Consider the following 27,987-nt stretch of genomic DNA (forward strand, 5'->3'; position numbering starts at 1 on the left):
CAGGTACTCCGACTGGGCTGAAGGTTCACCTTTCAACATGACAACGATTTTAAGCACACAGCCAAAGCAACACAGGAGAGGCTTAGGGACAACTCTGTGAATGTCCTAGAGTGGCCCAGCCAGAGCCTTGATTTGAACCCTACTGACCATCTCTGGAGAGACCTGAAAATGGCTGTCCACCAATGGTCCCCATCCAACCTGACTGAGCTTGAGAAGATTTGCAAAGAAGAATGGCAGAAAATCCACTAATCCAGATGTGCAAAGCTTGTCGCATCATACCCAAAAAGATTTGAGGCTGTAATTACTGCCAAAGGTTCTTCAACAAAGTACTGAGTAAGGGGTCTGAATACTTAGGTACATGTGATATTTCCGTTTTTTCTTTTTAATATTTATTTATTAAATAACATTTCTAACATTCTGTTTTACCTTTGTCATTATGGGGTACTGAGTGTAGATTAATGAGAAGAAAATGTATTTGAACAACTGTAGTATCAGGCCGCATAACAAAATTGAAAAAGTGAAGGGGGTCTGAATACATTATGAATCTGTTTCTGCCCTCAAGGAGTTTATCATCTAAGGTCCATATCACACATGCATACATACACATATAGACTTACAAGAGCCAATTTAGAGAGTTATCCAGGAGAACTTGCAAACTCCATGATCCTGGTAATGTAAAGCAGAAATACTAACCACTAAAGCACTGTGCTATGCTGTTTGGGATGGAGTAGGAAAGGACTGGAACCCATGTCAAGTATTTATTGATACTTGTGGTCCCCTGGGAAGACATAGTAGTGTCATAGTAGATTTGTCAGAGACAGAAAGTGATGGAAATCACAAGATTTCCAAGTGGTCACCAAAACAACAGGACAGGGAAAGCATAAGAATAAATTGACAAGAGTTTTAACTTGTTCCCCATTTTATCTAAAATTAAAGAGTAAAAGTTTGGCAATGCATATGCTTTAAATATATTTTGTGAACATTTTCCTTGGTTGTTAAATGCAAAACAAATCCTATTATTTTTTTTATTGCGACATTATGAACTTCCTAGTGCAGTGGATGCCTCAAATTTTTACCAACAGCAAATGGTAATAATGGTGGTATGATTTTGTAGATTAATTCCTAGAGGCAAGACCTCTCCTATTACTGCCCCACACACAAGTGATAGTTTCCAAACATGAAACTTCTTTATAGATCTAAAAAAGCATATTAACCACTTCAGCCCCGGAAGGATTTACCCCCTTCCTGACCAGAGCATTTTTTGAGATACGGAACTGCGTCACTTTAACTAATAATTGCGCGGTCGTGTGATGTTGCACCCAAACAAAATTGACTTCCTTTTTTTTACCACAAGTAGAGCTTTCTTTTGATGGTATTTGATCACCTCTGTGGTTTTTATTTGCGCTATAAACAAAAAAAAGAGCGACAATTTTGAAAAAAAGCTATATTTTTTACTTTTTGCTATAATAAATATCCCCAAAAAATATATAAAAAAAACAACTTTCTTCCTCAGTTTAGGCCAATATGTATTCTTCTAGCTATCTTTGGTAAAAAAAATAAAAAATCGCAATAAGCGTATATTTATTGGTTTGCGCAAAAGTTATAGCGTCTACAAAACAGGGGATAGATTTATGGCATTTTTTTAAATGAATTTTTGTATTAGTAATGGAGGCGATCTGCAATTTTTATTGTGACTGCAACATTGTGGCAGACAGATCGGACACTTTTGACACCATTTTGGGACCAGTGACATTTATACAGCGATCAGTGCTATAAAAATGCACTGCTTACTGTGTAAATGACACTGGCAGGGAAGGGGTTAAACACTAGGGGCGATCAAGGGGTTAAATGTGTTCCCTCAGTGCATTCTAACTGCAGGGGGGGTGGGCTCACTAGAACATTTCAGAGATCAGTGCTCCCAATGAGAGGGAGCAGTAGATTCCTATCATGTTACTAGGCAGAACAGTGAAATGCATTGTTTAAATAGGCATCTCCCTGTGCTGCCTCTCCCTGTCATGATCGCGGGCCACCGGCGGACATCGAGTCCACGGGAACCGCGGGCACGATCACGTGGAGGGTGCGGGCCCACTAGCTTGCGATTTAAAGGGGACCTACAGGTACACCCGTTTGCACAGCCGTGTCATTGTGTTGATATATATCGTCGTGTGCTGGACGGCAATTGGTTAAAATGCTTACTGATTACATATTCAAATGAATAAAACCCTAATCATTAAAATAAAAAATCTCTACAAAAAATAGAGTACCCATTTAGGGTAATTTTGCAATCGTGCCAAATTTATAAAATGAGCTGACTAGCTAACTAGCAACGTGACATCTTGTATACAATACATAATTAAGCCACGCAGGGACACTGGATGTCTGAGCAAGAACAAAATAAGCACAGTCTTGAAAAAGTGCCCAGACATGAAAGGGAATATTTAACACATAACTCAGAAAAGACGAACAATAGGAAAGTGTTGAAATAAGACACATAAAACAAAGCTGAAGTCGGTACCTTTTTGTTCAGAGTATTCCACTTTGTGTTGACTTCCTCCAGATCGTGTTCTAAATTCTGGGTGCTGGTGTTTTTCCCAGCACTTTGAACAAGCCCCTGACCTAGCCAATTCACTGCTTGTAGTCGAGCTTGAAGGGGTTCAATTTCTTCTTTCTGGAAAGCCTGAAAAGTTTAAAAATGACTTTGAATAAGTATTTTGTGTTGATTATTTTTCTCATCTCCAGTGCCTTAATTATATTCATAATAGTTTACTAGATTATAAAGAATACCTTTTTGTTTTCGAGGTGCTTCATCACTGCTTATTGTCAGGGCTGTAACTACTATACTAGTATTTATACTGTTATCATAATTAAAGTACATCTGTACTGAAAAAAACACAAAAGCTGCTATTTCTGACCTATGAATGAAAATGCTAGTTGCCTGGTTGTCTCTGGATGGGGAATTTTCAGTCACTGACCCAGAAAAGCATTTAACAGGTTACACCTGTGTGACAACAGATTTCATAAAGTGCCCACATGTTTGAACGAATGATGTAAAAATGATTGAAGTCTTTGACTTAATATGAAAACCGGGCTACTAGCATGGTGGCCAGCAATGGCAACTTACATGTTCACTTAGCACATATTTGCTTTAAACAACACCAAAACATATTAATTCGTTTTACAAAAATCTGAGAGTGTTGTACAGTGTTAAATTATAAATACTTTGCATACAATAATATAAGCCTTTACAGTCCTGGTTGTGGTTGAAGAACAAGGAATATTCTTTGTTGAGTTTTTGAATAATGTAGTATGTTAAATTTAGAGATGAAATGGTAACTTAGAATGAATTTAACTGTAATACCTACAGTCAGGGCTCCGATATGGGGGGTACAGCTGGCCTTCCTATATGGAGCCCAGGCCCTATCAGTTCAACAGTAAGGCCTGGGCAGCTGACAAGCAGGGGGAATGTGATCCTGGACAGTGATGGGTCATTATCTGTATCCAATCCCCTGTTGTTCTCTCTGCGACAGCTAAAAGCCATCCTTTTCTCCTCTCCCTCCAACCGGCTTTCAACTCCCACAGGTAGAGCTATAGGGGATATGCTTAAAGAGGTTCTAAAAGAAAGACATTTTTTACCTTAATGCTTTTCATAATTTATGGCAAAAAATGTCCCAGTGGTTTATGGCAGTGGGTTGCTGCCCCCACCCCACTGCCATAAACATTCACTTGAGTCCTTTCTTAAATCATCTGCAGGAGCAATCTCCTTTCTCCATGCTCTCATGGGACTCAGGCTCCTTGCTGTTTTCAATCAAATCCTGAGAGGAAGGAGTGAGAGGCAGGGCTGAGTAGCACTGTTTGTCTCAGGAGCATGCATGCCCAAGTGCCCCCATAGTAGCCGGCTTGCTATGGCGGCACTCACAGAAGAGGAGAAGTGGACAGTGCCGGCAGGGGGGACCCCAGAAGAGAAAGGTAAGGGGCATGCAAGCATTTTTCATTTTCGGAAAAAAAATATTGCCTTTATAACCATTTTCTGTTTGAGAATGAACAGTGAGACTCTGGTCAGAGCTCATCCTTTCTGTTCATCTGCTGCTGAGGCTGCAGAGATAGAGGTTGAAGAATGTCCTCAGTGCCATTCTCTGTCTCAAAAGTGGATATCAGTGGTTCGTTTGTACCCGTAATATTTCCCCAAAGCCCCCAACAGTGGTGTAAAAAAAAAATGTAAGTAAGAATTGTAAAAAAATTGTAGAAAAAAAAATTCAAAAATCTTTCAAAAAAATTGGAAGAAAAATAAAATAAAATAATGAAGGGCTTATTCACATGGGTTTTCTGGCCCACAGTTTGAATATATGCTTTTGAGGCAGCTTGAGCTGCATGTTACTTTGTGGGCACACAGCAACTATACAAACAAAGCTGCAGGTCCCAATTTGGCAGGTGTGGGAGAAGGGTCCCTTTTGCACACTGTCAAATTAGGACCTGTTTGTACAGCCACTGGCTTCTGCTAATAATGATTTTAGTGTATTTTTAGCGAAAATATTGTTTTGATCATTTTGGGGAAGGTGCTATGTTATGTAGGCTGTACAGGGACCCATTATTTCTAACAGTAGTCTTGTCTAGTAATGTAAAGAAACCCAGAGGCGATGAGGCATTGTACCAACATATTGCGTCATGTGAACTCTGTGCACAAGTAACGTTGCTACATTAAAGAGTACAGAATCTGGGATACCAACTGATGAACAGCTGAATAGGAATAACAAGCATTAAAAAAATATTTCATAGGTAAAATGCAAGCCGATATCTTAGTTGAACTCTTATGAACTGCAGCTCCTGGCCTAATAAAAATGTATCAAGTAGCAAAAGGAAGGAAGCATCAATTGATGTAAAGAAGCAGACAAAGACCAGACAGGACCCACTCTTCAGTTTACCCTTCCTCCACTCCCAGGATGAGGCCAGCGCATAGTACATAAAAAAGGGACCTTTGTCAGTCAGAAAGTGATGGGAAACCCAACATTTCCAAGTTGTCACTAAAGGAAGAAGTGAGGGTAAAACTTTGGTTCACACTGCGTCGACTTGGAATACGACTTGTGAGACCCAAGTCACGTGACATGTGCAATCCCATTTTTGTCAATCAGAGTTGTCTTAATTAGCACTACTGAAGTCGCTCCAACTTTAGAAAAGATTTCTGTACTACTTCAAGGCAACTTCTATCTGAATTGTGTCCATAGACTTTAATGGATTTCGCCTCCAAGTCGGATCCTCATCTTAACTGATGTATCTGTATCCGACATAACAGGAAGATTATCCAGGATTCCCTGAAGTTCCTTTAAAGTTGCTTGAAAGTCGATGCAAGTCGTACTCAAGTCGCCTGGCAAAATCGCACCGAAGGTCGTGGCAGTGTGAACTGAGTCTAAACATTCCAAAGAGTGCATCTGTTTTGTGTGAATTATCTCTTGCTTTGTAGAGATGTCCACTTTCTTTCTGTTGTTACTTTAAAACAGGGAATGAAAAAAAATCTCCCCGACCCAACAGAGATGGACAAAGAAAAACTGACAAGGTTTATAATCCCTCCATGCTCTATCCAAAAGTAGTGACAAATAGAAGACAACATCAAGTGATGTAAGTAAGCAAACAGATTCCACTCGTCAATTTACCTCTCCTCCACTCCTCAGATGAGGTCAGCAAAAGATACAACCAAATTAGAACTTAGTTTGTGTATTCACAAAGCTCTGTTCTGCAGTTTATATTCTACTGAAATATAGTTTGTTATGTTAAGCTGAAAATTTATAGGTGGCTCTATTGTATTGTACTGTATTCATATAAAACAAAACTAGCAAGACCTCACAAATGAGAAATATGGAAAAATGAGCTTTCACAGATTGCACCAAGGGTGCATTTTCTGCTTTGGTTTGTACAGGGTCTTACTAAGCAATTTTTTCGCAATAGTAAGGACACTGTATTTTAGGGTTTGATTTACAAAAGCAAATAGACTGTGCACTTTGCAATCACAATTGTGGTTATTTCCCCCAAAGCTTAGTGAATGTGGGGAAATACCCAATCAGATGCAAGAAAAAAAACAGCATGTTTGCATGCACATGATTATATGATGGAAATTAGCAGAGCTTCACCGCATTTACTAAGCTCTGGGAAAAATAAGTGCAACTGTATTTGCAAAAGGAGCAGTCTATTTGCTTTTAGTAAATCACCCCTTTGTGCTGGATACACACGGTATGTTTTTTCTTTTGTTCAACCCGAGACTGCTTCCCCCATCAGAACACGCTCGTTTAACAGAAGCCCGTTATGAGACGGGCTTCTGTTGGAAGAGGAGCTGTACACATGGGCCGAAAGGCGATTTTTGGCTTGTGTGTACTCTGCTTTCATTTTCACTGTGAAAGGAATAGACAAATGTTTAACATAAAGTGCATCACACCTTCTAACAACACTGAATTTCTTCACAGCCAACATAGGCAGTGGACTATGGTGGCAGTGTTGCCAGGGGTGGCAAACAACCACTGCAGATATGCTCAACATGCTGTTGTCAGTGACATGTTTCCATGTATAGGGAAGGGTTCTGTACTGCCACCATGCCTACCAGTGACATCCACACAAGACAATTGGTCTATAGGGGAAGCAAGTTTAAATCTGGCCCGGCCTCCTAGACCTAGAATTATTTTAGCAGGGTATTTGAAAAAGGGTAACCAGACAAGTTATGGTGAGGTGGGCTTAAAGGAGTTGTAAAGGAAGAAGGTTTTTTTTTATCTTAATGCATTCTATGCATTAAGATAAAAAAAAAAGTCTGTGTATAGCAGTCGCCCCAGCACCCCCTAATTACTTACATGAGCCCCTTCTCTCTCCAGTGATGCCCACGGTTGTCTAAGCCATCCAGGACACCGCCCTGATTGGCTGAGACACAGCAGCGCTACCACTGGATCCCATGGCTGTCAATCAAAAATTTGTACAGATGCTGAATTTTGTTTCTCAAATACCAGAAGGTATTTTTCATATAATATCTATTTTATATCACGATTAAATTTGATGTGCAAATGAGTGATAATTTTTGGCATAAAGTATTAAAGTTGTAAGGACTTCCTATGTTTCCTATTCAATGTTTTTAGTCTTTAACCACTTCCCACCCGGCCAATGCATATATACGGCCGGGTGGGAGCCTTCTACTCCTGATAGGACATTCAGGAACGTCCTTCAGGAGTAACGGGATCGCGCGCGTGCGTGCCCGCGCAGCGGCGCGATCCCGATGTGCTCGTGTCACCCGGACACGGCACATCTCAGATCGGCAGGAGGGCTCTGTGATTGGCCCTCCTGATCACATGACGGCCGTGTCCAATCACGGCCGTCATGTGATGTAAACAAACAGCCGGTTGCTAGGCAATCGGCTCTCCTCTCCTCACACGGAAGTCCCTGCTGAGGAGAGGAGAGCAGAACGCTGCAGCCGGCTGATGATCAGTGAGTATGGGCTGCTTTTTACAGCTTTTTACTCACTGATCATCAGTGTAGTGTAAACACACAACACACCACACAGTACAAACACAGTCCCCACATATGTCCCCAAAACACACATGTCCCCAAAACATACATGTCCCCAAATAATAAAAACACATGTCCCTAATAATAAAAACATGTCCCCCACATATGTCCCACTAAAATCACATGTCCCAATGATTATCTGCACACATATGTACGTGATCACCTGCACACATATGTACATGATCATTTGCGTACATATGTCCGTGATCACACAAACCAATTATTATACACTTAACGGAATTTTTTTTACCAAAAACATGTAGCAGAATACATTTTGGCTTAAATTTATGACAAAATTTGATTTTATTGGATTTCTTTTCAAATAGAAAAAAGAAAATATTGTTTTTTTCCCAAATTTCCGCTTTTTTTGCGCTTATATCGCAAAAAAAAAAAAACGGAGTCGTGAATAAATAACACCAAAATAAAGCTCTATTTGTGCGAACAAAATGATAACAATTTCATTTGGGTACAGTGTAGCATGACCGCGCAATTGTCACTGAAAGCGCTAGAGCGCTGAAAGCTGAAAATTGGGCTGGGAAGGAAGGGGGTGAAAGTGCCCTGTATTGTAGTGGTTAATAAAATATTACCAAATGCTAAAGCTAATTGCTATCATTAACTTAAACGTAAACAGATGCAAGAAGAATGCAAAAATTGACATTATTCTATCATCCAAAAAAGAATTTGTTTAGAGTCTTTGTTACCTTTGTTTCACATGGCATTTATCCTGAGTCAAGTAAAATGAAAAGGTTTGTTTTGGGAACACAGAGAAGCAATAACACAGTCATAGGGCTTAGCCACGCAAATATCACATGACCCTAATGTCGCAAAGGTTAATTGCTTTAACTTTACTGCAGTTTATATGGCCAAAGCAAGATGTGAGGTCTTTTGTAACAGCAGAATTCTATATCTAATTCATGATTTGGGTATGATTAAATAAAGCCTCAAGAGTAATCCAGGCTTTAGCTAGCCCCCCTGGCTAAATAGACATCCTCCATATAAACCAGCTGTTCTTGGGGTCATGTATTTACAATCCTATTGTTAAGTGCTCTATAACAATCAATATTAACGGGGAAATCAAAATCAGTTCACTTTTTATGGCAGTCATGACAGTTGAATTTAACACAGCGTAATGAATTTAAACAAATGGGGGCACAGCATATGCTAAAGCCATTCAAACGGGAATACAATTATTTAACAAAGAATAATTACACCCTCCAACAAGATTAATTTGTCCAACATGCACATCTACCATTCCATGTGTATTGGGCAATCTTCCGAATAGTGCATTTGAGGCAGTAATTTGAGTATTCCTACTCATCTCTGCCATAGCAGTACAGGTGAACTGGTTATTGTATTAAAGTGATTGTAAAGTCTCAAGGTTTTTCACCTTAATGCATTTTATGCATTAGGGTGAAAAACCTTCTTTGCTGCCGAGCTCCCTCCCCCAGACCCCCCCCCCCCCACCTTTTTCCTACCTGAGCCCAATCTGATCCAACGATGTGCACGAGCCCAGCGTCTCCAGCTGCAGTCTCTTTACTCATTGCACAGATGGCTCCCGCTGCTGTCAATCAAATCTAGTGACACATGAGCGGGGGGCAGGGCCTGATTCCGCTGGCTGTGTCAATAGACACAGCAACGGGACTCGGGAGTGGGCCTGCACGGGTGCCCCCCATGAAAAGTGGCTTTCCATGGGGGCACCCGAAGAAGGGGAGGATCCAGGAGCACCGGCATAGCACCCCAGAAGTGGAGGATTGGGGCTGCCCTGAGCAAAACCCTTGCACAGAGCAGGTAAGTATAACATATTTGTTATTTTTATTTAAAAAAGCAACCTTTACAATCCCTTGAACATTACCAACCAGCCCAATCACTGGTGACACCAATGGCAAAACATGATTTTGCACACATGGGAACACTATTACACAATATTGCTAACAGGGTGTGTGGGATTTTGTTCACTGCAGAACTGAATTTCTCACCATACAAGTGTTTCGGAATGCAAAATATAGGGATTGATTTACTAAAGGAAAATAGAACCTGTACTTTGCAAAGTACAATTGGCCCACAGCTTAGTAAATCAGGTATAGGTTCACTTTGCAAAAAATACCCAATCACATGCAAGAAAAAAAAAACTGCATTTTTGCTTGCACATATTTGGATGATGGAAGTCAGCAAAGCTTCTGCTCATTTGCTAAGCTCTGGAGCAACTGAGTGCAACTGAACTTTGCAGAGTGCACTGTCTTTTTGCTTTTAGTAAATCAACCCCTTAATGTCAAATGTACCTGCAATGAATTTTGATTATTCTTAGAAGCATCCCACATTGCTTGGCAGTCTGAATGAAGCTTTTCAAGAATATCAGAATATCATAATTCTCTTAAATTGGTGGAAACTATACAGGCACCACATGTAATCACATATTGTACCATAAATATATAGTAAAGTACAGAAGATAGATAGATAGATAGATAGATAGATAGATAGATAGATAGACAGACTGTTTTCCTTTGTGTACAATAACATTTTATTAATTGACAATAATTAGGTAGGAGTATATTTGAAAAAGCTCTGGGTTGTAATTTCCTACTGAAAGTGTAAAGAGATGTTGTCTACCCCAAAAACACACATGCATGTGTAACAGTACATGATTTACAACAAAAGGCACAAAATAAAGTCTTATTGTCACTTAAAGTATTTAAAGGAAAGGTATTAACTATATAGCTTTCTTGGATGATAACAGTACTGTGCCTATACGGAGGTGCAGAAAACTGTTAAGTCTTGCCCTAACTCTCCAAAGCTTTTTCTTTTTGGATGTGTAGAATATGACATATCTCAGTCCTGAGACATAGTTTCCACCTCCTTCCACCTGTGGGATTTTTCCTTATTAGGTCTTGTCAGTCTAACCTAAGTATTTCTGCTCAGCTTATATAAAGATAGCCCCAGTGAAACCATGAGAAGTGTGGGCAGGTTTTTAAGCTTCTAACATGCATGAGATAAAATTAAAATACACCCCTGCTATTTAAAGTGGTTGTAAAGGCAGAAGGTTTTTTATCTTAATGCATTCTATGCATTAAGATAAAAAACCATTCACACCTGAGCGTAGCTTTTTCAAGCGGTTTTTGCGGCGTTTTTTACCGCGATTCGCAGCGTTTTTTGCCGCGTTTTGTCGCGAATTTGTGCAGGGCAAAAGGTCACCAATGTTAAGCATTGCAGATACAGCGTCAAAACGCCCATAGAAACGCTCGTTGTTGCGCTAAACGCTCGAATCGAGCGTTTCCATTAGTTTCTATGGGAATGAAAACGCCCAAATCAGCCCGATTCGCGTGACAAAAAAGGGTCCGGAACTTGTTTGAGCTTCAGGCGTAGGGCTTCAGGCGACTTGGAGTGGAGATGTGAACCATCTCCATTGAGAATAATGTATTTTTTCCCCTCCAGCGTTTTGTAGCTTCAGGCGTAGGGCTACAAAACGCTCAGGTGTGAATGGGGTCTAATACTTACCTGAGCCCCATCTCTATCCAGCGATGTGCACAAGTGCCTCGGCTGTCTGGGACTGAGACACAGCAGCGGCGCTATTGGCTCCCACTGCTGTCAACCAAAGTTAGTTAGCCATTTAGGAGAGAGAGGGGACAGGGCCAAAATGCAGCTCCATGTCTGAATGGACACATAGAGCTGCGGCTCGGCTTGGGTGCCCCCATGGAAAGCTGCTTTGGGGACGGATATCATTGTTATGGCAGCAGCTAGCTGCCATAAACCCAGTGTTCGGCCGGCGGTCGGCTACAAGATAAAAGTGGTCTCTTCTGCCTATTCTCCTTGAGATCACTTTTATTGGTGGCGGGAGAGGGGCCCCCCTCCTGTCACGATCTGGTGCCCTCCGCCACTTACCGGAGCCGTCAGCAGCAGCGGAGGCGATCACGTCTGTCTCCTTGCTAGGTATGGAGACAAGTGAGGAGAAGAATTGACGTCAAAATGTCACTTCCGTCCATACTTCTTAAAGGCACATTTTTTTGATGTCCATTTTTCGAAACTACATTTATTTTTATTTTTTATTTTTTTTGCATTTAAGTGCAAATATGAGATCTGAGGTCTTTTTGACCCCAGATCTCATATTTAAGAGGTCCTTGTAATAGGAATAAAAGTGACACAGGTTTTTTTTTTTTTTAAACAGTGTAAAAATAAAAAATAAAAGGTAAAATAAATAAGAAAAAAATAAATAAATTTTAAATGCACCCTGTCCCGTCGAGCTCGCGTGCAGAAGCGAACGCATACGTGAGTAGCGCCCGCATATGAAAACGGTATTAAAAGCCAGCAGCTATAAATACTACAGCTGCTGACTTTTAATAAATGGACACTCACCTGTCCCGGGGTCCAGCGATGGCGGCAGCCGAGGCCGATCGATCGCTCGGCTCTCGGCTGCTGCCGCCACCATTCTAGGTGAGGGAATCAGGAAGTGAAGCGAATCGGCTTCACTTCCCAGTTCCCTACTGCGCATGCGCGAGTCACGCAGCACAATAGGAATTGTCCGCGCTGTCTCTGGGACCCGTGTGTGTCCCAGCAGACAGCGCGGCAGGACAGGAAGAGGCATAGACTCCCACGGGAGTCTATGCCCGGAAGTGGGTGTAAATACCTGTCTTTGAAAGGTATCTCCACCCCCTCCCCCCTGAAAGGTGCCAATTGTGACACCGGAGGGGGGGGGGGGTTGCGATCAGCGGAAGTTCCACTTTAGGGTGGATCCCCGCTTTAATATGTTGTGTCAATGGCCCATTGTAATGTATTACATTGGACATCGTGAGAGGGGGTATTTTAAAGCCCTTAAGTCCAGACAACATACGAAAGAGTACTGCCAGATCTTGGGTTTACTGCATCCAGACCCACCGCACAATGTTCGCCTGGTAGGCAAAAACATTGACAGTGTGCAGTGGGTTTTATGTGGAAGTCTGGAAATTGGAATTTCTTGCCAGGTCAACAAGCTATCACCACAAAGAAGAGTCAGAGGAATTTCTGAGCTGCCTACCCTCTCTTCTTCCCTCTATCTTAAGCAGTTCTTAGAGTCAATTCCTACACTTTATATATCAGGCACAACAGGATCAGTGCAATCAAATTTCTGTAAACAATTGTTAGATACATATTTTCATGACTTTATTACAGTCTCATCACTGGTCATTGTGATTTCATAGCAAGCTATTGTATCACTTTTCAGCTTAGCCATTCCATTTTTGTCGAGCAATTGAAGACATTCCATGGTAAAATCAAATTTCAATTCTTTATCAATTCACTGGCTATTTTCCTCCAGCCATTCTTTTAATAAACGTTATCAAAATCCTGAACTGTATGGATAAAAAATGTGGTGGTGAGTGAAATAAAAACGTATTAAAATGATAAACGTGTGTATCAAAAAGCACATTTAATCAATGCAAGTCCAGTTTTAACTTCACAATCAATTCTGATGGTCAATCAAACTCATGGCTACTACCATAGCACTCTTAGCTTACAGTAGCTTTTGGTGCATACTTTCTCCAAACACATTTGCAACTCCCAGTGGATAGCAAATGGCTGAGGCTGACACAAAATTTCCACATGTATGGGTAGCTTAACCACTTGCTTACTGGGCACTTAAACCCCCCTCAGTTCCAGACCAATTTTCAGCTTTCAGCGCTGATGCACTTTGAATGACAATTGCGCGGGCATACAACACTGTACCCAAATGAAATTTTTATCATTTTTTTCCCCCCCTCAGGGGGCGCGCAGGCCGCTCGTGCACGGGACGTCGTCAATAGACGTAGTCCCGGCAAAGGAGATCCGCGCTGTAGCCATCATTCGGCTATAGCGCGGGTCTCAAGTGGTTAAAGCTGGCCATAGATGAGTATAATTTTTACCAAAAATTCTTAGGAAAAGAATGTTCTAAGAAAGTTTGTTTTTCTAATCATTAGTGGGGTCCAATCAATATTCATTTTCAACTTCAGTGATGAGAAAATTCGATGGAGAAGTGTGTAAAAATTGTCTTACACAAACTAATTTCTAACAGTGTATGTGGTTTCTGTTTGGCATAGTCCATTCATTCCAAATCAAATGTTTAAAGAAAACAAATTATTTTGAATGACATTTGACTTTAAGACTTAAAGTGGATGTAAACCCCATTCATGAAGTCTGAACTGGGCCCATATATCTGCAGTGTTTTCTTATCTCTCTTCAAAGCCATAAGTCCTGTGGCTTTCTCCTGCTCCGTTCTTCTGTTATCAGCATAACTTCTAACAAGTTCTCCATCAACTATGATAAAACCAAGCTGAATTTTGTGTCAGGGTGGGTGCTATAAATAGATTAGCAGAGAGCTGGTCTATGGACAGCACAGCTCTTCATTGTTTCTTCCTATGTCAGTGATGGTGAACCTTGGCACCCCAGATGTTTTGGAACTACATTTCTCATGATGCTCAACTACACTGCAGAGTGCATGAGCATCATGGAAAATGTAGTTCCAAAACATCTGGGGTGCCAAGGTTCGCCATCACTGTCCTATGTGGAGAGGGGTTGTGTGCCTTTCCTCCAATCAGCTGTCTCACAGTGTTTGGCAAGAATCCAAACTCACAGCTAAATCATCAGGAAGAGAAAATTCTAACAGGATGTACACTTTCTAAACAATATATAAAACTAAAGACAGTAGATATACATTTAGAACTTATGTGAGGAGATTTGTTTCATCCCTGTGTATCATCTGAGGCTGTTCACTTCACTGGGTATATGTGAGGGTTTACATCCACTTTAAGACTAGATGAAGACATACACTCCCTGAGCTAAGATCTTACAATGCGATAGCTCAGGAACAAAATTTAAAAAAAAAACGATTAAAATGGAAAAAATGTATTCAGCGTATAGATGTATTGCATTAGTTCCAGCTCTGTTATATGTCATAATACAATTCACAACCAAAACTAGTACAAAAATAACTACGCAAATACCTTCCACAAATAGCTACGAGGACATGAAAACTTTGGAGCTCCAGCCAAAACTTTTTTTTTTTGTTTTGAACAGAGTAGGGAATGCACAGACAGGAATAAAAAGTAGAATGGGATAGTGTTAGAACATTTGTCATGTTTTTCCTGATTTTTCTGACCTGCTAAGAGGGGTGTCAGTCTCCCCAAAAAGGGGACATACACAGATAAAAAAAATATATATATTTAAAGGTACTCATTGAGAGAAATGTAAAATTAAAGGATAAGTGTACTTTGAAAGAGTACGTATCGTTTAAACGGTTAGTTCACCTTTTAAAAAAACATGGAAAGGTGAACTAACACAGTGCATCCTCCCCATCCCCTGGCCCTTGCTGTACTTACATCTGTGAGTAATGAGCTATCAGTACCCACACAGCTGGTGTAGTGATCCAGGGATTTGAAATCACGCTCTTCACCCTCTGTGTAGAGTTTCTGGGACAGATCAGAGCAAATCGGATTACTCTGCGCCAGCACAGAGCATCACTCTGATCCATCCCGGAGAAGTTGCAGAAAGAAGAGGAAGAATAGTGGGGATTTCAAATCCCCGGATTGCTGCACTGACTGTGGTAAGTAAAGTGAGAACCACCTTTTTAGTTCACCTTTTTATTTTTTCTGAAAAAGTAAGCCCTAAACTGCTTACAAGAAATACAGTCTATCTGCTCAGGTCTTCAGGTTTTTATCCAGGCAGGGCTGTATTTTCTTTATCCTATATCACGGGACACAGAGTCACAGTATTTACTGTATGGGTTTTATAGGCAATTTTAGGTGAAGGACACTGGCACACCATAGACAGGAAGTTTAGCTCCCTATATAACCCCTCCCCTTACTGGGAATACCTCAGTTTTTTCGCCAGTTTCTTAGGAGCTTTGAATTTTGCAATTGACGCAATCAGAGCATCTATCCTTCAGACCTCTCGCCTTACGCTTGGGTTGGTGCATATGCATAGAATCTTATGGTTGAATAATTGGTCAGCCAAAGCGCCATGCAAAAAGCTCTTGGCTGGTTTTCCTTTCTGTGGAGTAAGCCTGTATGGGGATGCGTCGACAATTATATCCAAAAGATTTCAAGTGGGAAAAGTACCCTTTTGCCAGTAAAGAAAATGAGTAAATGTCCTTCATTTAAACAGGCTCTTTCTCCAGTGCCAGAGGCATCAGCCTCCACCGTCAGGTTCAGGAGGTAAAACTCAGAGTCAACGCCAGGGACAAAAGAAGTCCTAGGGAAGGAAACCTACAAGACAGAATGCTAAAGCCTCTTTATGAAGGGGCCTCCCTGCTCGTTCGAGTGGGGGGGAGACTGCTACAGTTCTCAAAGGTCTGGCAGGAGGATTTTCAGGACAGATGGGTGATCGCCACAATAACTCTAGGTTACAAACTAGAGTTCTGAGAATTCCCATCTCCTCGTTTCCTCAGATCAAATGTTCCCAATGACCCAGAGAAAGAAGAAATCTCTCCTTCAAGCGTTAGACCGATTTTGTTGCAAATGGTGATCATGGTGGTTCCCATAAAGAGCAGGGGTTGGGTTTTTTTTCAAACCTGTTCACGGTGCCAAAACCAAATGGAGATGTCAGACTCATTCTCGATCTCAAAGATCTAAACCGGTTCCTAAAAATTTGATCTTTCTGCATGGAATCAATCCAATCAGTAGTCTCCATCCTACAAAGAGGAGACCTTCTGGCATCAATCGACATCAAGAATGCATACCTGCTTGTACCTATTCCCCCCCCTCAGTTTGTAGCTCTGTTTTTTGGTCTAGCTACTGCATATCTGGTGTTTACAAAGGTCCTGGCCCCTCCTCTGGCCAGATTGAGGGCCCAGGGTATAACAATTATAGCTTACCTAGACGACCTGCTCATAATAGACAGGTCGGTAGCCCGCTTAGACCAAAGCTTGGTCACCACAGTCAACTACCTGGAATACCTAGGTTGGGTCCTCAACCTAGAGACATCTTCTTTTTAGATACAACCCAGATACATCCCAGAAGAGGGTGTTTTTACCACAGGCAAAAATCAGTGCGAGGAGCTGGTTCAGGTAGTCAGGGCAAAGAAAGGTTCTTCTATTGATCTTTGTATGAGGTTCTTGGGAAATATGGTGGCTTCATTCAAATCGGTTCCTTATGCTCAGTTTCATTCGAGACTGCTGCAAAACGGTATCCTGTCTGTTGGTATCCTGATGTAGTGAGAGCGGTCAAAATCTATTTGGGGGCGACTGCTCAGGTTCGGAAAATTTATGTTTTGTTTGTATTGCCTGAAGGTCCTAGAAAAGGACAGGCAGCGTTGAAATCTATTGCTAAGTGGAATCGGCAAGTAATTATTCAATCTTATGGTTTGAAGAGGAAAGTTCCACTTTTTCAAATCAAAGTACACTCCACCAGGGCTGTTAGTGCTTCATGGGCAGTGCATCACCAGGCCTCCATGGCTCAAATCTGCAAGGCCGCAACTTGGTCTTTGGTCCATACATTCAACAGATTCAGGTGGATGTAAGAAGGCATAAGGATATTTCCTTTGGGCGCAGTGTGCTGCAGGCAGCAGTATAGGTCCTCAGGTCTGATTGTACCCTACTTTTGTTTGTGTCTCCCTCCCCTCAGATAGCATTGCTCTGGGACATCCCATACAGTAACTACTGTGGCTCTGTGTGCCAAGATGTATGATAAAGAAAATAGGATTTTTATAACAGCTTACCTGTAAAATCCTTTCCTTGGAGTACATCACGGGACACAGAGGTCCCTCCCCTCTTCTAATACATGTATATTGCTTTGGTACAAAACTGAGGTACTCCCAGTAAGGGGAGGGGTTATATAGGGAGCTAAACTTCCTCTCTAGTGTGTGCCAGTGTCCATCACCTAAAGGTGCCTATATAACCCATACAGTAAATACTGTGGCTCTGTGTCCCGTGATGTACTCCAAGAAAAGGATTTTAAAGGTAAGCTGTTATAAAAATCCTATTTTTCATGCGACTGCATAGATAAAACGCAGAATAAATGGATCTACATTGTGAATTGTTATAAGATATTTGCAGGGCCATGGGGAGAAAAGAGAGGGAATATTTACATGTTTATTAATTAGCCTTTCTTTAACCTATCCCACATGTAAGGTGCTCTCTACAGCTTGGCTACAATGGATTTCAGAGAATTAAGACTACTTTCACACTGAGGCACTTTACAGGCACCATAACGCTAAAAATAGTGCCTGCAAAGCACCCTGAAAGAGTCTCTTCTCTCACTTAAATGTGAAAGCCTGAGGACTTTCACACTGGAGCAGTGCACTGGCAGGATGGTAAAAAAGTCCTGCAAGCCGCATCTTTGCAGCGCTGTGGGAGCGGTGTATACATCGCTCCTAAAGTGCCCCTGCCCATTGAAATCAATGGACAGCGCCGCCGGACCGCGGGCAATGCGCCATTGCAGAGGCACTTTGTGGGCAATTTTAACCATTTTGTTTCTGCTAGCGGGGTTTAAAAGTGTCCCACCAGTGGCCGAAAACCTCCGTACAAATGATGGTAAAGCGCAGCTAAAAATACGACACCCCGAACGCCTCAGTGTGGAAGTTGCGTTAGATTTAGGAAAATTGACAATGTTTTCTGGCTACTGTTATCAATTCACAGACTAATTTTATTAGTTGCTTAAATTAGTCCTTTCACAAAAGCACTGAACAGAGATGAATGTATGATCCCATAGCTGCAATGCATGTGAGCCCTTTATTTATATTTCCATAGTGACAGAAACTAAAAGGCAATGGTGAAGGTGATAAAAGAAAGAGGATATGGGTGAATAGAGGTAATGCAGTGTTCCTATGTGAATAGTTTAGACTCCACTAATATAATAGTTTGCTTGTTGGATAAAACCGTTATTATCAGAGGAAGCAGGCTAGGTTTAGAGAGGGAAGAAATGTGAAAAGTATGGTGGGTTAGGCAGAAAGTTGGTCCCAGAAGCTGCTCGCCTAATGAGGAAATTGTTTGGAGGCAGACAAGTAGGAACAAGCAGGTTTGTTACTTATAATGGGTAACACTGACAAAGAGCTGATTATCCGAACAGCCAGACTATTTGGAAAAGAGAAAGTCTATGCTAGACCAGAGTAAAAGCTGAATACTGTAACACTGTTTGGCTTCCATACATCTGATGTTTATTTGGCTATGTAGAAGAACCTTGGAGCCGTCTTTTGTTATATTGTACATATACATCTGAAGATGATTTATGCTTTTTCATGATTACATGGACTACTGCGAAGCTAATACTAAGTAGTCCTTACAATTGGCTTATTTACAAACGTATCAACATTTGTAGATGGTAAATAAACAGAAATTACATATTAAAAGGTTGAAGACATCAGATTAGTGGGTGCAATATATGAATGAAAAAAGAAAAATAGATTATCCAGGCCTGATTCAAATTAGATGGCATTTTTCTATGCCAACTTTGGCTAACTAATTACCAAAATTCACTGTAAAGAACTGGAGCTGTTCACATGGTAGACTTTAGATTGTGTTGTAATCATATATTAACAAAAAGCTGGCAAGAAATAAAAAAGCCTACAACACCTACTATTTAAAACCTTGTATAGTAATGGAAGAATAGCTAAATACTAGGCAGGAGAAAAGTTATCTTTATTTGTTCTATAAGTATGCGCAAAATGGTTGTAAAAGCTCAAGGTTTTTTCTGCGTTCTGTGAACCTTCTGTGTTCAGCAGTGCCCCCCTCCCCCCAAAACTTACCTGAACCCCTTCCCGATTTAGCAATGTGCAGGAGAGGAGATCCTTGGCTCTCCTGGGTCTCTCCCTTTTCCTTGGCTGAGACAGCAGTTCCATTAGCTCCTACTACTGTCAATCACAAGTGGTGAGCTAATCAGGAGAGAGCGAGGGCAGGGCCAAGCTGCACTCTGTGTGTGAATAAGCACACAGAACAGCGGCTCAGGAGCGAGCCTGCTCGGGTGCCCCTATAGCAAGCTGCTTGCTATGGGGGCACTAGGCAGGAGAGGGTGTGGGGGGCCTAGAGCGTCAATGGGGAACCCAATAAGAGGAGGGTCGGGGCTGGTCATGGCAAAACCATTGCATAGAGCAGGTCAGTATATTATGTTTGTTATTTAAAAAAAAAAAAAAAAAAAAAAAAAAACCTTTACTATCCCTTTAAGAACAGATTTTTCACGGATGCAGAGGACTGTACATGTAAATACGTAAAAAATAATGCATATTTGTGTACCCAGGAGGGATTGATTGGAAGCCTATACAAATCAATGACAGGCCACGGCTGTACACTGGTAGCCACCATAGATACAGGAATGGATGTGTGCTCTAAGCCGTTCATCCATCTCTGTACACATATAAATGCTCAAAAGAGCAATTACCAGTAAACATTCGCAGCCTGTCATTGATTTGTACAGGCTGTACACAAACACCTGTACTCCCTGGCACATAAATCTATGCTTCAATTGATGGTATACATCCCTCTGCAGCCATGTAAACTAGCCCTTATCAATATAATTTTTATGATAAAATCTATTGCAGCAAATGATGGGTATGATGTTCATTAAAATCAGTCACTTTCTGAAAGGAAAATTAAAGTCTATTTTCAGGGAGCACATATTGTGAATTATTATTGCAGTGATACCTAAACACAACTATTACATTTTTATACACTTTCATTTTCATGGTTTTGTTACTCTATTAAACATAGAGATTTGCAGATAAACCGCTCGCAGGGATATGCAGTAATCGGACCTCCACCTGTTGCAGAACTACAAGTTCCAAGAGGCATAGCAAGACTCTGACAGCCACAAGCATGACACCCAGAGGCAGAGGAATGATGGGACTTGTAGTTTTGCAACAGCTGGAGGTCCGCTAATTGCATATCCCTGCACTAGAGGGACCTCTCATGGACTCAGTCTATCATGGACTAAGGATATAAGCCACAAGAAGAATGCATTGTGGGATTAAACAGTAAAGCCCAACCACTGTGTCCCAATACAAATATGGCTGCCCCCATGCACATGCATTATTACTAACTATACACAGTAAATAGCATAATAGTAATATACAAATAGTAATAGTAATGTAAACACATTTCTAAAAATGTCAGCACATATGTATAAGATTACTTACATCAAACGTATATATTTATTTTATAATTTTCTAAAAGAGATATCTGCCCTAAAGTTATCTAAAGAATAACAGAAAAAATACAGTATAATGGACTCGCTCCATTGTTTGGCTATTCAAAATTCAATTTTTAAAAAATGAATATATGATCAGTTCTCTACACCACTGGAACGATGCTTTGCAGTACAAGAGACTCTGAGTCAAAACCACTATTACAGCAGTAAGCCCCAGGAAAATAGTTTGTGGTGTGCTAGAAAAGCCAACAATCTATTAGTAGAAATGGTGCTCGAGTAGGTATGTGGAAGAATCCCAGAACAATGAAAAAAGCACATTGCCAGTTATGCAGAATATTGTTAGGCCTCATGCACTCTGGGCATTTAAATTTCTCCTCCAGCTTACACGTTTAGGCATATTTAGAAGCGTCAATCGCTTGAGCGTTTATAAATTCCACTGGCCAGAATATTTTGTGCGGCCATTGGAATGAATCAAATGTGTCTGAGTGCGTTTACATGCGTTTGCCTGTGTCAAGTGTTTTCTATGCTCAAAAGCTCCTCTCCTGAATGTGCTGGTGATGGGTTTTTATTATGCCTGTAAAAGATCTTCTAATACACCTGTAAATGCTATTATATGTATATGGATGCATAGGCTAACATAGGTGAGTTTACAGACTGAATAAAAAAGTCAAACGTCTGTAAAAGAGGCATTTTTAAGCTCTGTGCATGAGCCCTTACTCAGTTCAGACATTGTGGCTTACTGGTCAAAGTATCATTCAGTGAAGTAGTTCTTAGCAACTAATCAGAAATCAGTGTGGGCAGACAATTTCTAATGGGTTGTCTATTACTGCTCTTTACATTTTGATATTAAATAGGGTTATTTGCCAGGTTTGTATTTAGTGTTTTATTAAAGAGTGCATTGTGTCTTGAGGACAATGAGCACTTTCTAGGACAGCTGGCAGCAATCAGCATTTTATACACTGCTGCCATTTAAACAATGACCAACTAACCTTTCTCATGTGTATCCTGCTTAACATTCACCCTGTGCTAGAAAATGCTCTATAAGTCCTGTCCAGACATCTGTTTAACAGAGCTAAACTGGTGTCGTAGTGGCTGAACACTCACATGTGAATTGCCTGACATCTGAACGCTTTACTGAAAATAACTGCTACGTGCCACACGATGGCCCTAATTACAGCTCATGCCTTTACATATTATAAGGGATACAAGAAACACTTACACTTGCTCTGTATGAAAAGGAAGTATCTCTTTCTTCAGAAGCCAGATATGTAAAACATACCTTTGGTGATGAGCAGTTATTTATTTGCTTTCCTCTTTTGGAGTCTTTGGTCCACACATTGCTTTTATCTCTCATAGGGATAGTTTTAGGGTGCACCATAGAAGATTTTTTCTTTGATGGAGAACCCAGAATACCCCAGGATTTTGCACGTGCCATCTTGGGCTGCTTGTGACCAGGTGCAGGAAATTCCAAATCATAATAACCAGCATTGGCAGAACAAATGTCATTGTAAACATCCAGACCATCTGTCATGTCCCCTATCTTGCCTTTCTTTTTGACTTGGTCATTAGTAGGCTTATTTTCTTCTTCCTCAAACAAGTTAAAGCTATCCTCTAGATTCACGTACCCCTCACTGGGGTTTGAGCATTCGCTATCCAGATCCAAATCAGAATTAAGGGCACTGTGGAATTCAGGGCTCTTAGAATCAGTAATGCTGCATGCAATTAAGCTGAAATCTAAGTCACTCTGCACTTTGGCATATAATAGGAAGGGAGTGTGCTGACCACAGTTAGAGATCCCTGATAATAAGTTGCCCACCATATCATTACTGTCTACACAAGCCAAGCCAACTTGTTGCTCCTCTTGTTCTATAGCTGTTGCCTCTGGTTTATCATCTCCTTCAGCCAGTGGACTGCACAGGCCAGAGTCATCCTCTGATGTTAAAGAATGTGTTTCCTTTTTACATGAATTTAATGTATCAGAAGCAGGACTCTCAGCATAAGAACTTTCACTTCTACTAACATAATCTGCAAGGTTTACAGGTACAAAAATCCTCCAGGACCGTCTGTGTTCCCTCTTCTCTGATTTATTTCTATTCCTGGGTAAACCTCCAGGGCGGTTAATTTCTCTATTTAATTTGAGTGCATCATAGATCATTTTTTCATCCAGTTTGTAGGGTTCATTGTCACGGTTTCTGGATTCATTGTTACAGGCAAGGGCACCATTGCTGCACAGAGTGCTGCTGTCCAGTGTTTTATTGCTATAGGGTAAGGTGCGATCTGTAAAATGCCTGGAGGAAAGGCTGCCTTTACTACCAGAGTCAATCTGTTCATTTAACCGGACTGTGTCATAAATAGACCTCTGGGGGACATAACAATCTTCAATGTTAAAGTCCTCTTCCTCCGCCTTACCAACACATGGTGGGTTCTGTCGTAAACAATCTGGCCTGCTTAAAGGCTTGCCCATATTCTAACACTGACAGGCAGCAGACAATACATAAAATGCTACAAAATTTGGTTAAATCCTAAAGAAACAGTGTGCATATAAAACATGACGTATGATGTCTCTTAAAAAGAGTCTCAATCCAAAATATTCAAAACTCTTTTAAAGTGTAAAGTGCCAGAGTAAACCCATTAATCACAATATGTATCAATGCCAGGTGGCTGGCAAGACTGGTAAATAATATTTGCCATTTGAACAAGCGCTTTATGGTTCATGTTAGAAAGCCACACATGAAAGCATCCAGATAAATTAGGAGCACAGATTTCCCAGTCCTGTGCAGGTAATTAATTAACCGTAATCCATTTAAACTGCTTGCAAAATATAGTCTCTGCAGCCAGTGATGCACAGTTCAAGGTGTAAGAAAACTGAAAATGTATCATTATCCAAAGCCATGACAGTGAAATCCTGCAGAACTAAACCTGTATCCCCAGCCTCTGGTTACAAATACCAGGATTTATTCCTCTCTGGAAGAGATGCTCTTGATCCAAACATCAGTGTGTTCTTTCTCACTGCACACTTCTGGCTGTCGTGGCACGTATATCAAACTCTCCATAAAAAGACTTGTTGGCAGGTCCCATGGCTCTTCCATAAAAGTCTTAATTTGCAATGATTCCCTGAGATCTCCTTAAAATTATTGTGCAAGCACTAAAAATACATCCAATATTTACATCCATCTGAAAGCACATAGATCTTCCAGCCTTGTCAAAAAAAAAAAAAAAGGCAATTCACAGTTATGTCCTATGCAGCAAATAAAAATAATAGAGAGAGCTTGAGAAACGCCAGCCTGCTTGCTCTGTACAATCCAGTGTCTGTGATAAGCTGTACAGCTCTGCCTGCCTTCTCCAGAACTGACAGACAAGCTCCTAGCAGAGAGCTTAAGAAACGCCCTTCTGATTCCTTAAGCAACATCTGCTACTATCCCATTCGTGCTCCCAGCTATTATTCTATTGGTAGGTGACTGACCTCGCAGCACTGCCCCGTATGTTTCCTGCCCCACACAGCTTCAATTTAATGTCACTTTGTTTTCTGCATTGTTTAGTCACCCCACTATCATACAATCAAGCTTATCCTTATCTATACAACTTATCTATACAATTAATGCAAGTCTAATTTAGATGTACGAGAATCAATAAAAGTCTAATTTAGATGTATGAGAACCAATAAAAGCCTAATTTAGATGTATGAATCTATGTTTTGACAAGCTGCAAGATAATTGTGATAAATAAAAGGTACCATATGTGTTTTAAAAAGAAACATAACTAAAGCCTTGTACACAGACTTAGATTTTTTGACAACCGAACGTCAGATTTTTGTGGCATGCTAGTCTCATGTGGAAAGTGAAGAGGTTACTGATAATACGAACATTTTCAGACAACAGAATACAATGTCGGAAGTGAAGTAATGTGAATAGTTTTGAATGTATTCTTTCGTTTCTGAGCATGCGTAGTCTTGCTCTTATGATTTTTTTCTTACGAAAACCGTACTGATGAAACGAAAAACGGACGTTGAGTTCACATCCAGCAAAAATTTTATAGTCTGCACATCTAGATTTTGCCTGACGAAAAAATTGGCTGTCGAAAGCACCAAACTAACCATCCAAAAATCGTCAGACAGCTCGACGTACGAATTTTCCCATCTGATTTTTGTATCGTATGTACCGCCTTAAGGCTGGGTTTCCACTGGTGCGGTCTGCTGCATCGCATGTCATTTGTACAGGAGTCGAACCAGATTTCTACTCACTCACTTTACTGTATCTATGAAGGAGCAGCATTGTCACTTTAGTGTTAGGAATACAGAACACCTCCCCTCATCTTCTAAGGGAGAAGTGTTATTTAGCCCAAGTAGGTGAACTGAGCAGGGCTGATAAAATTTTATGGTACTTAAAGTGGAGTTCCCCCCAAAAATGGAACTTTCGCTTTAAGGGAGATGACCCCCTGACATGCCACATTTGGCATGTAATTTTTTTGGGGGGGGTCCCAGCTCCCACTTCCTCCCGGCGCACCACGGCACCAGAAGGGAGAACACCTCTACACCCTCCCTCTCGGCAATCATCTGGAACACGTCACAGGTCCCAGATGATTACCTGGCCAGTAATGGCATGCGGCTCGCACATGCGCATTGGGTGCCCGGCTGTGAAGCCACAACTGGGCGCCTACAATTACAATGCCAGCGCCACAGAGAGGAGGGGGAGACAAGTGGGGGCTTCGCTCCCCCGCATCGCTGGACCCTGGGACAGGTAAGTGTCCGATTATTAAAAGTCAGCAGCTGCAGTATTTGTAGCTGCTGACTTTTCCTTTTTTTTTTTAAAACAGAACTTTCATTTCAGCACAGCCCAAATGTCGAGGAAGTTACAAGCGCAACAGATTTCTGTCAGGATCACATTTTTTTGCAGTCATCCGCCAGATATAACAAAACACTCTCAATTTGTTATTTCATGGATCAAAAGGGAGTAAAGAATTGGTCTTTCTTAGCCCTTGTACACACGGAGAATCTGTCGGAATGTGTCTTATCGGACCGTGTCGTCAGATAATCCGACTGTGTGTGGTATGCATCGGACTGATTCCGTCCGAATCTCCGCCCGACCCAATTTTCCAACATGTTGGAAATATTTCCCGACCAACTGGGCCGGACGGACCTAATCCGATCATGTGTAGAGCATTTTCATCGGACCAAGTGCCACGCATGCCCAGATCAAATTCCTACATCAAAGCTATTGGCTACTAGCCTGAATGTAGTCCCATCGTAACGAAATTACGTCATCACGTTCTGAAAGATCAGATTTTTCGCCAACTTGGCCTGACCGTGTGTATGCAACAGTTTCGGACACAATCCGTCGGACTAAATCCAACGGGCAAAATCCGACGGATTTGGTTGGCAAAATCCCCGACCGTGCGTACGTAGGCTTAGAGTTTACACACACATTGAATAGAATATACTGTTTTTTTATATCTGTTTGATATCTAGGGTCGTTGGTTCCCAATCACAGAACTACCTGTATGTCCTCCCTGTGCCTGTGTGGGGTTCCTAAGGGTACACCAGTTTCCTCCCACACTCCAAAGTCATACTGGTAGGTTTGTGTCCAAATTGGTCCTCGTATGTGTATGTATGAATGTATATTAGGGACCTTAGATTGTAAGCTCCTTGATGACAGGGACTGATGTGAATATACAATATATGTATGTAAAGCACTGCATAATATAACTGTACCGGTAATAAATAGTTGTTATCAGTTAAATTTATTCCAGGTCTGCCCTGTGACCTACAGAAAATACCACACCTATGTTTTGTAGATGAGGAAAGAGGGTGTCCTGTAGACCTAACATACTTCCAAGGGTAACAATGTACAGCAAGTAAACACTGTCCCCCTAGGACAGAAAGACTCCTAGAAAAAAAAAGACTAAAGCAGCCATCACAGATAAGGACTGGTAAGCTGCAATATGTTAAATGCTTCCTTGTGAGTTTAAATACACTTTAACATAGATATATTATTAGAATTATTATTATTATTATTAGTAGTAGTAGTAGTAGTAGTAGTAGTAGTATTCACATAAAAGTTAGGAATTGTGTTGTTAAAGATATGGGGTAATTGGTCCAATTTGTGATCAATGGGTAAATAAATACAATTCTGGCAAGAGTATTATACCTACACTGAGAAAATTATAAATGCAACCCTTTTGTGTTTGCCCCTATTTATAATGAGCTGAACGCAAAGATCTATGACTTTTTCTATGTACACAAAAGGCATATTTCTCTCAAATATTGTTCACAAATCTGTCTAAATCCGTGTTAGTGAGCACTGTGTGCCATGTCAAGGTGCCAATTAGACAGCATTATTATTGCACAGGTTTGTCTTAGCCCTTGTACACACGGTCGGAGAATCCGTCGGAATGTGTCCTATCGGACTGTGTTGTCGGATAATCCGACTGTGTGTGGTATGCATCGGACTGATTCCGTCGGAATATCCATCGGACCCAATTTTCCAACTTGTTGGAAATATTTTCCGACAAACTGGTCTGATCGGACATACTCCGATCACGTGTAGAGAATTCCGATCGGACAAAGTGCCACGCATGCTCAGATCAAATCTACACCAAAGCTATTGGCTACTAGCCTGAACATAGTCCCGTCGTAACGAAATAACGTCATCACGTTCTGAATGATCGGATTTTCTGACAACTTGGTCCGTGTGTATGCAAAAGTTTCGGACACAATCCGTCGGACAAAATCCGTCGGACAAAATCCAACGGATTTGGTTGGCAGAAAGTCCGACCGTGTGTACAGGGGCTTAGACTGGTCGCAATAAAAGGCCACTCTAAAATGTGCAGTTTTACTGTATTGGAGGGTTCCAGGGGGTTCCTGGGCTGAATACATTTGCGTCACGCAGTACAGCACATTTCCTTTGCATAGAGTAGATAAGGTTGTTGATTGTGGCCTGTGGAATGTTGGTCCATTCCTCTTTAATGGCTGTGTGAAGTTGCTGGATGTTGGCAGGAACTAGAACACGCTATGGTATACACTGATCCAGAGCATCCCAAACATGCTCAATGGGTGACATGTCCAGTGAGTATGTTTGCCATATAAGAACTAGGATATTTTCAGCTTCCAGGAATTGTGTACAGATCCTTGCAACGTGGGGCCATGCATTATCATGCTGTAACATGAGATGATGGTCGTGGATAAATGGCACAACAATGGGCCTCAGGATCTCATCACGGTATCTCAGTGCATTAAAAATGGCATCAATAAAATGCACCTGTGTTTGTTGTCCATAGCATATGCCTGCCCATACCATGAATCCCCCGCCACTATGGGCCACTCGATCCACAATGTTGACATCAGCAAACCACTCACCCCCACGACACCATACACGCTGTCTGCCAA

The 27,987-nt window shown here is 41.2% G+C and overlaps 1 protein-coding gene across 28 annotated transcripts in view; it reads right to left on the reverse strand.

The window, feature by feature from the left end:
- The window catches only part of DST (dystonin), a 736,344-nt gene that overhangs the window by 120,387 nt on the left and 587,970 nt on the right, over nucleotides 1-27,987 (reverse strand). For all 28 annotated transcript variants that reach the window (XM_077487838.1, XM_077487826.1, XM_077487828.1 and 25 more), the window contains one exon: nucleotides 2,516-2,677. In XM_077487838.1, the coding sequence (XP_077343964.1) occupies nucleotides 2,516-2,677 (162 nt within the window). The remainder of the gene's footprint in view (nucleotides 1-2,515; nucleotides 2,678-27,987) is intronic.

Source organism: Lithobates pipiens, unplaced genomic scaffold (assembly GCF_037356315.1).
Source record: "Lithobates pipiens isolate NorthernLeopardFrog02 unplaced genomic scaffold, aLitPip1_a1.2 Scaffold_18, whole genome shotgun sequence".
NCBI classification, from domain to species: domain Eukaryota; kingdom Metazoa; phylum Chordata; class Amphibia; order Anura; family Ranidae; genus Lithobates; species Lithobates pipiens.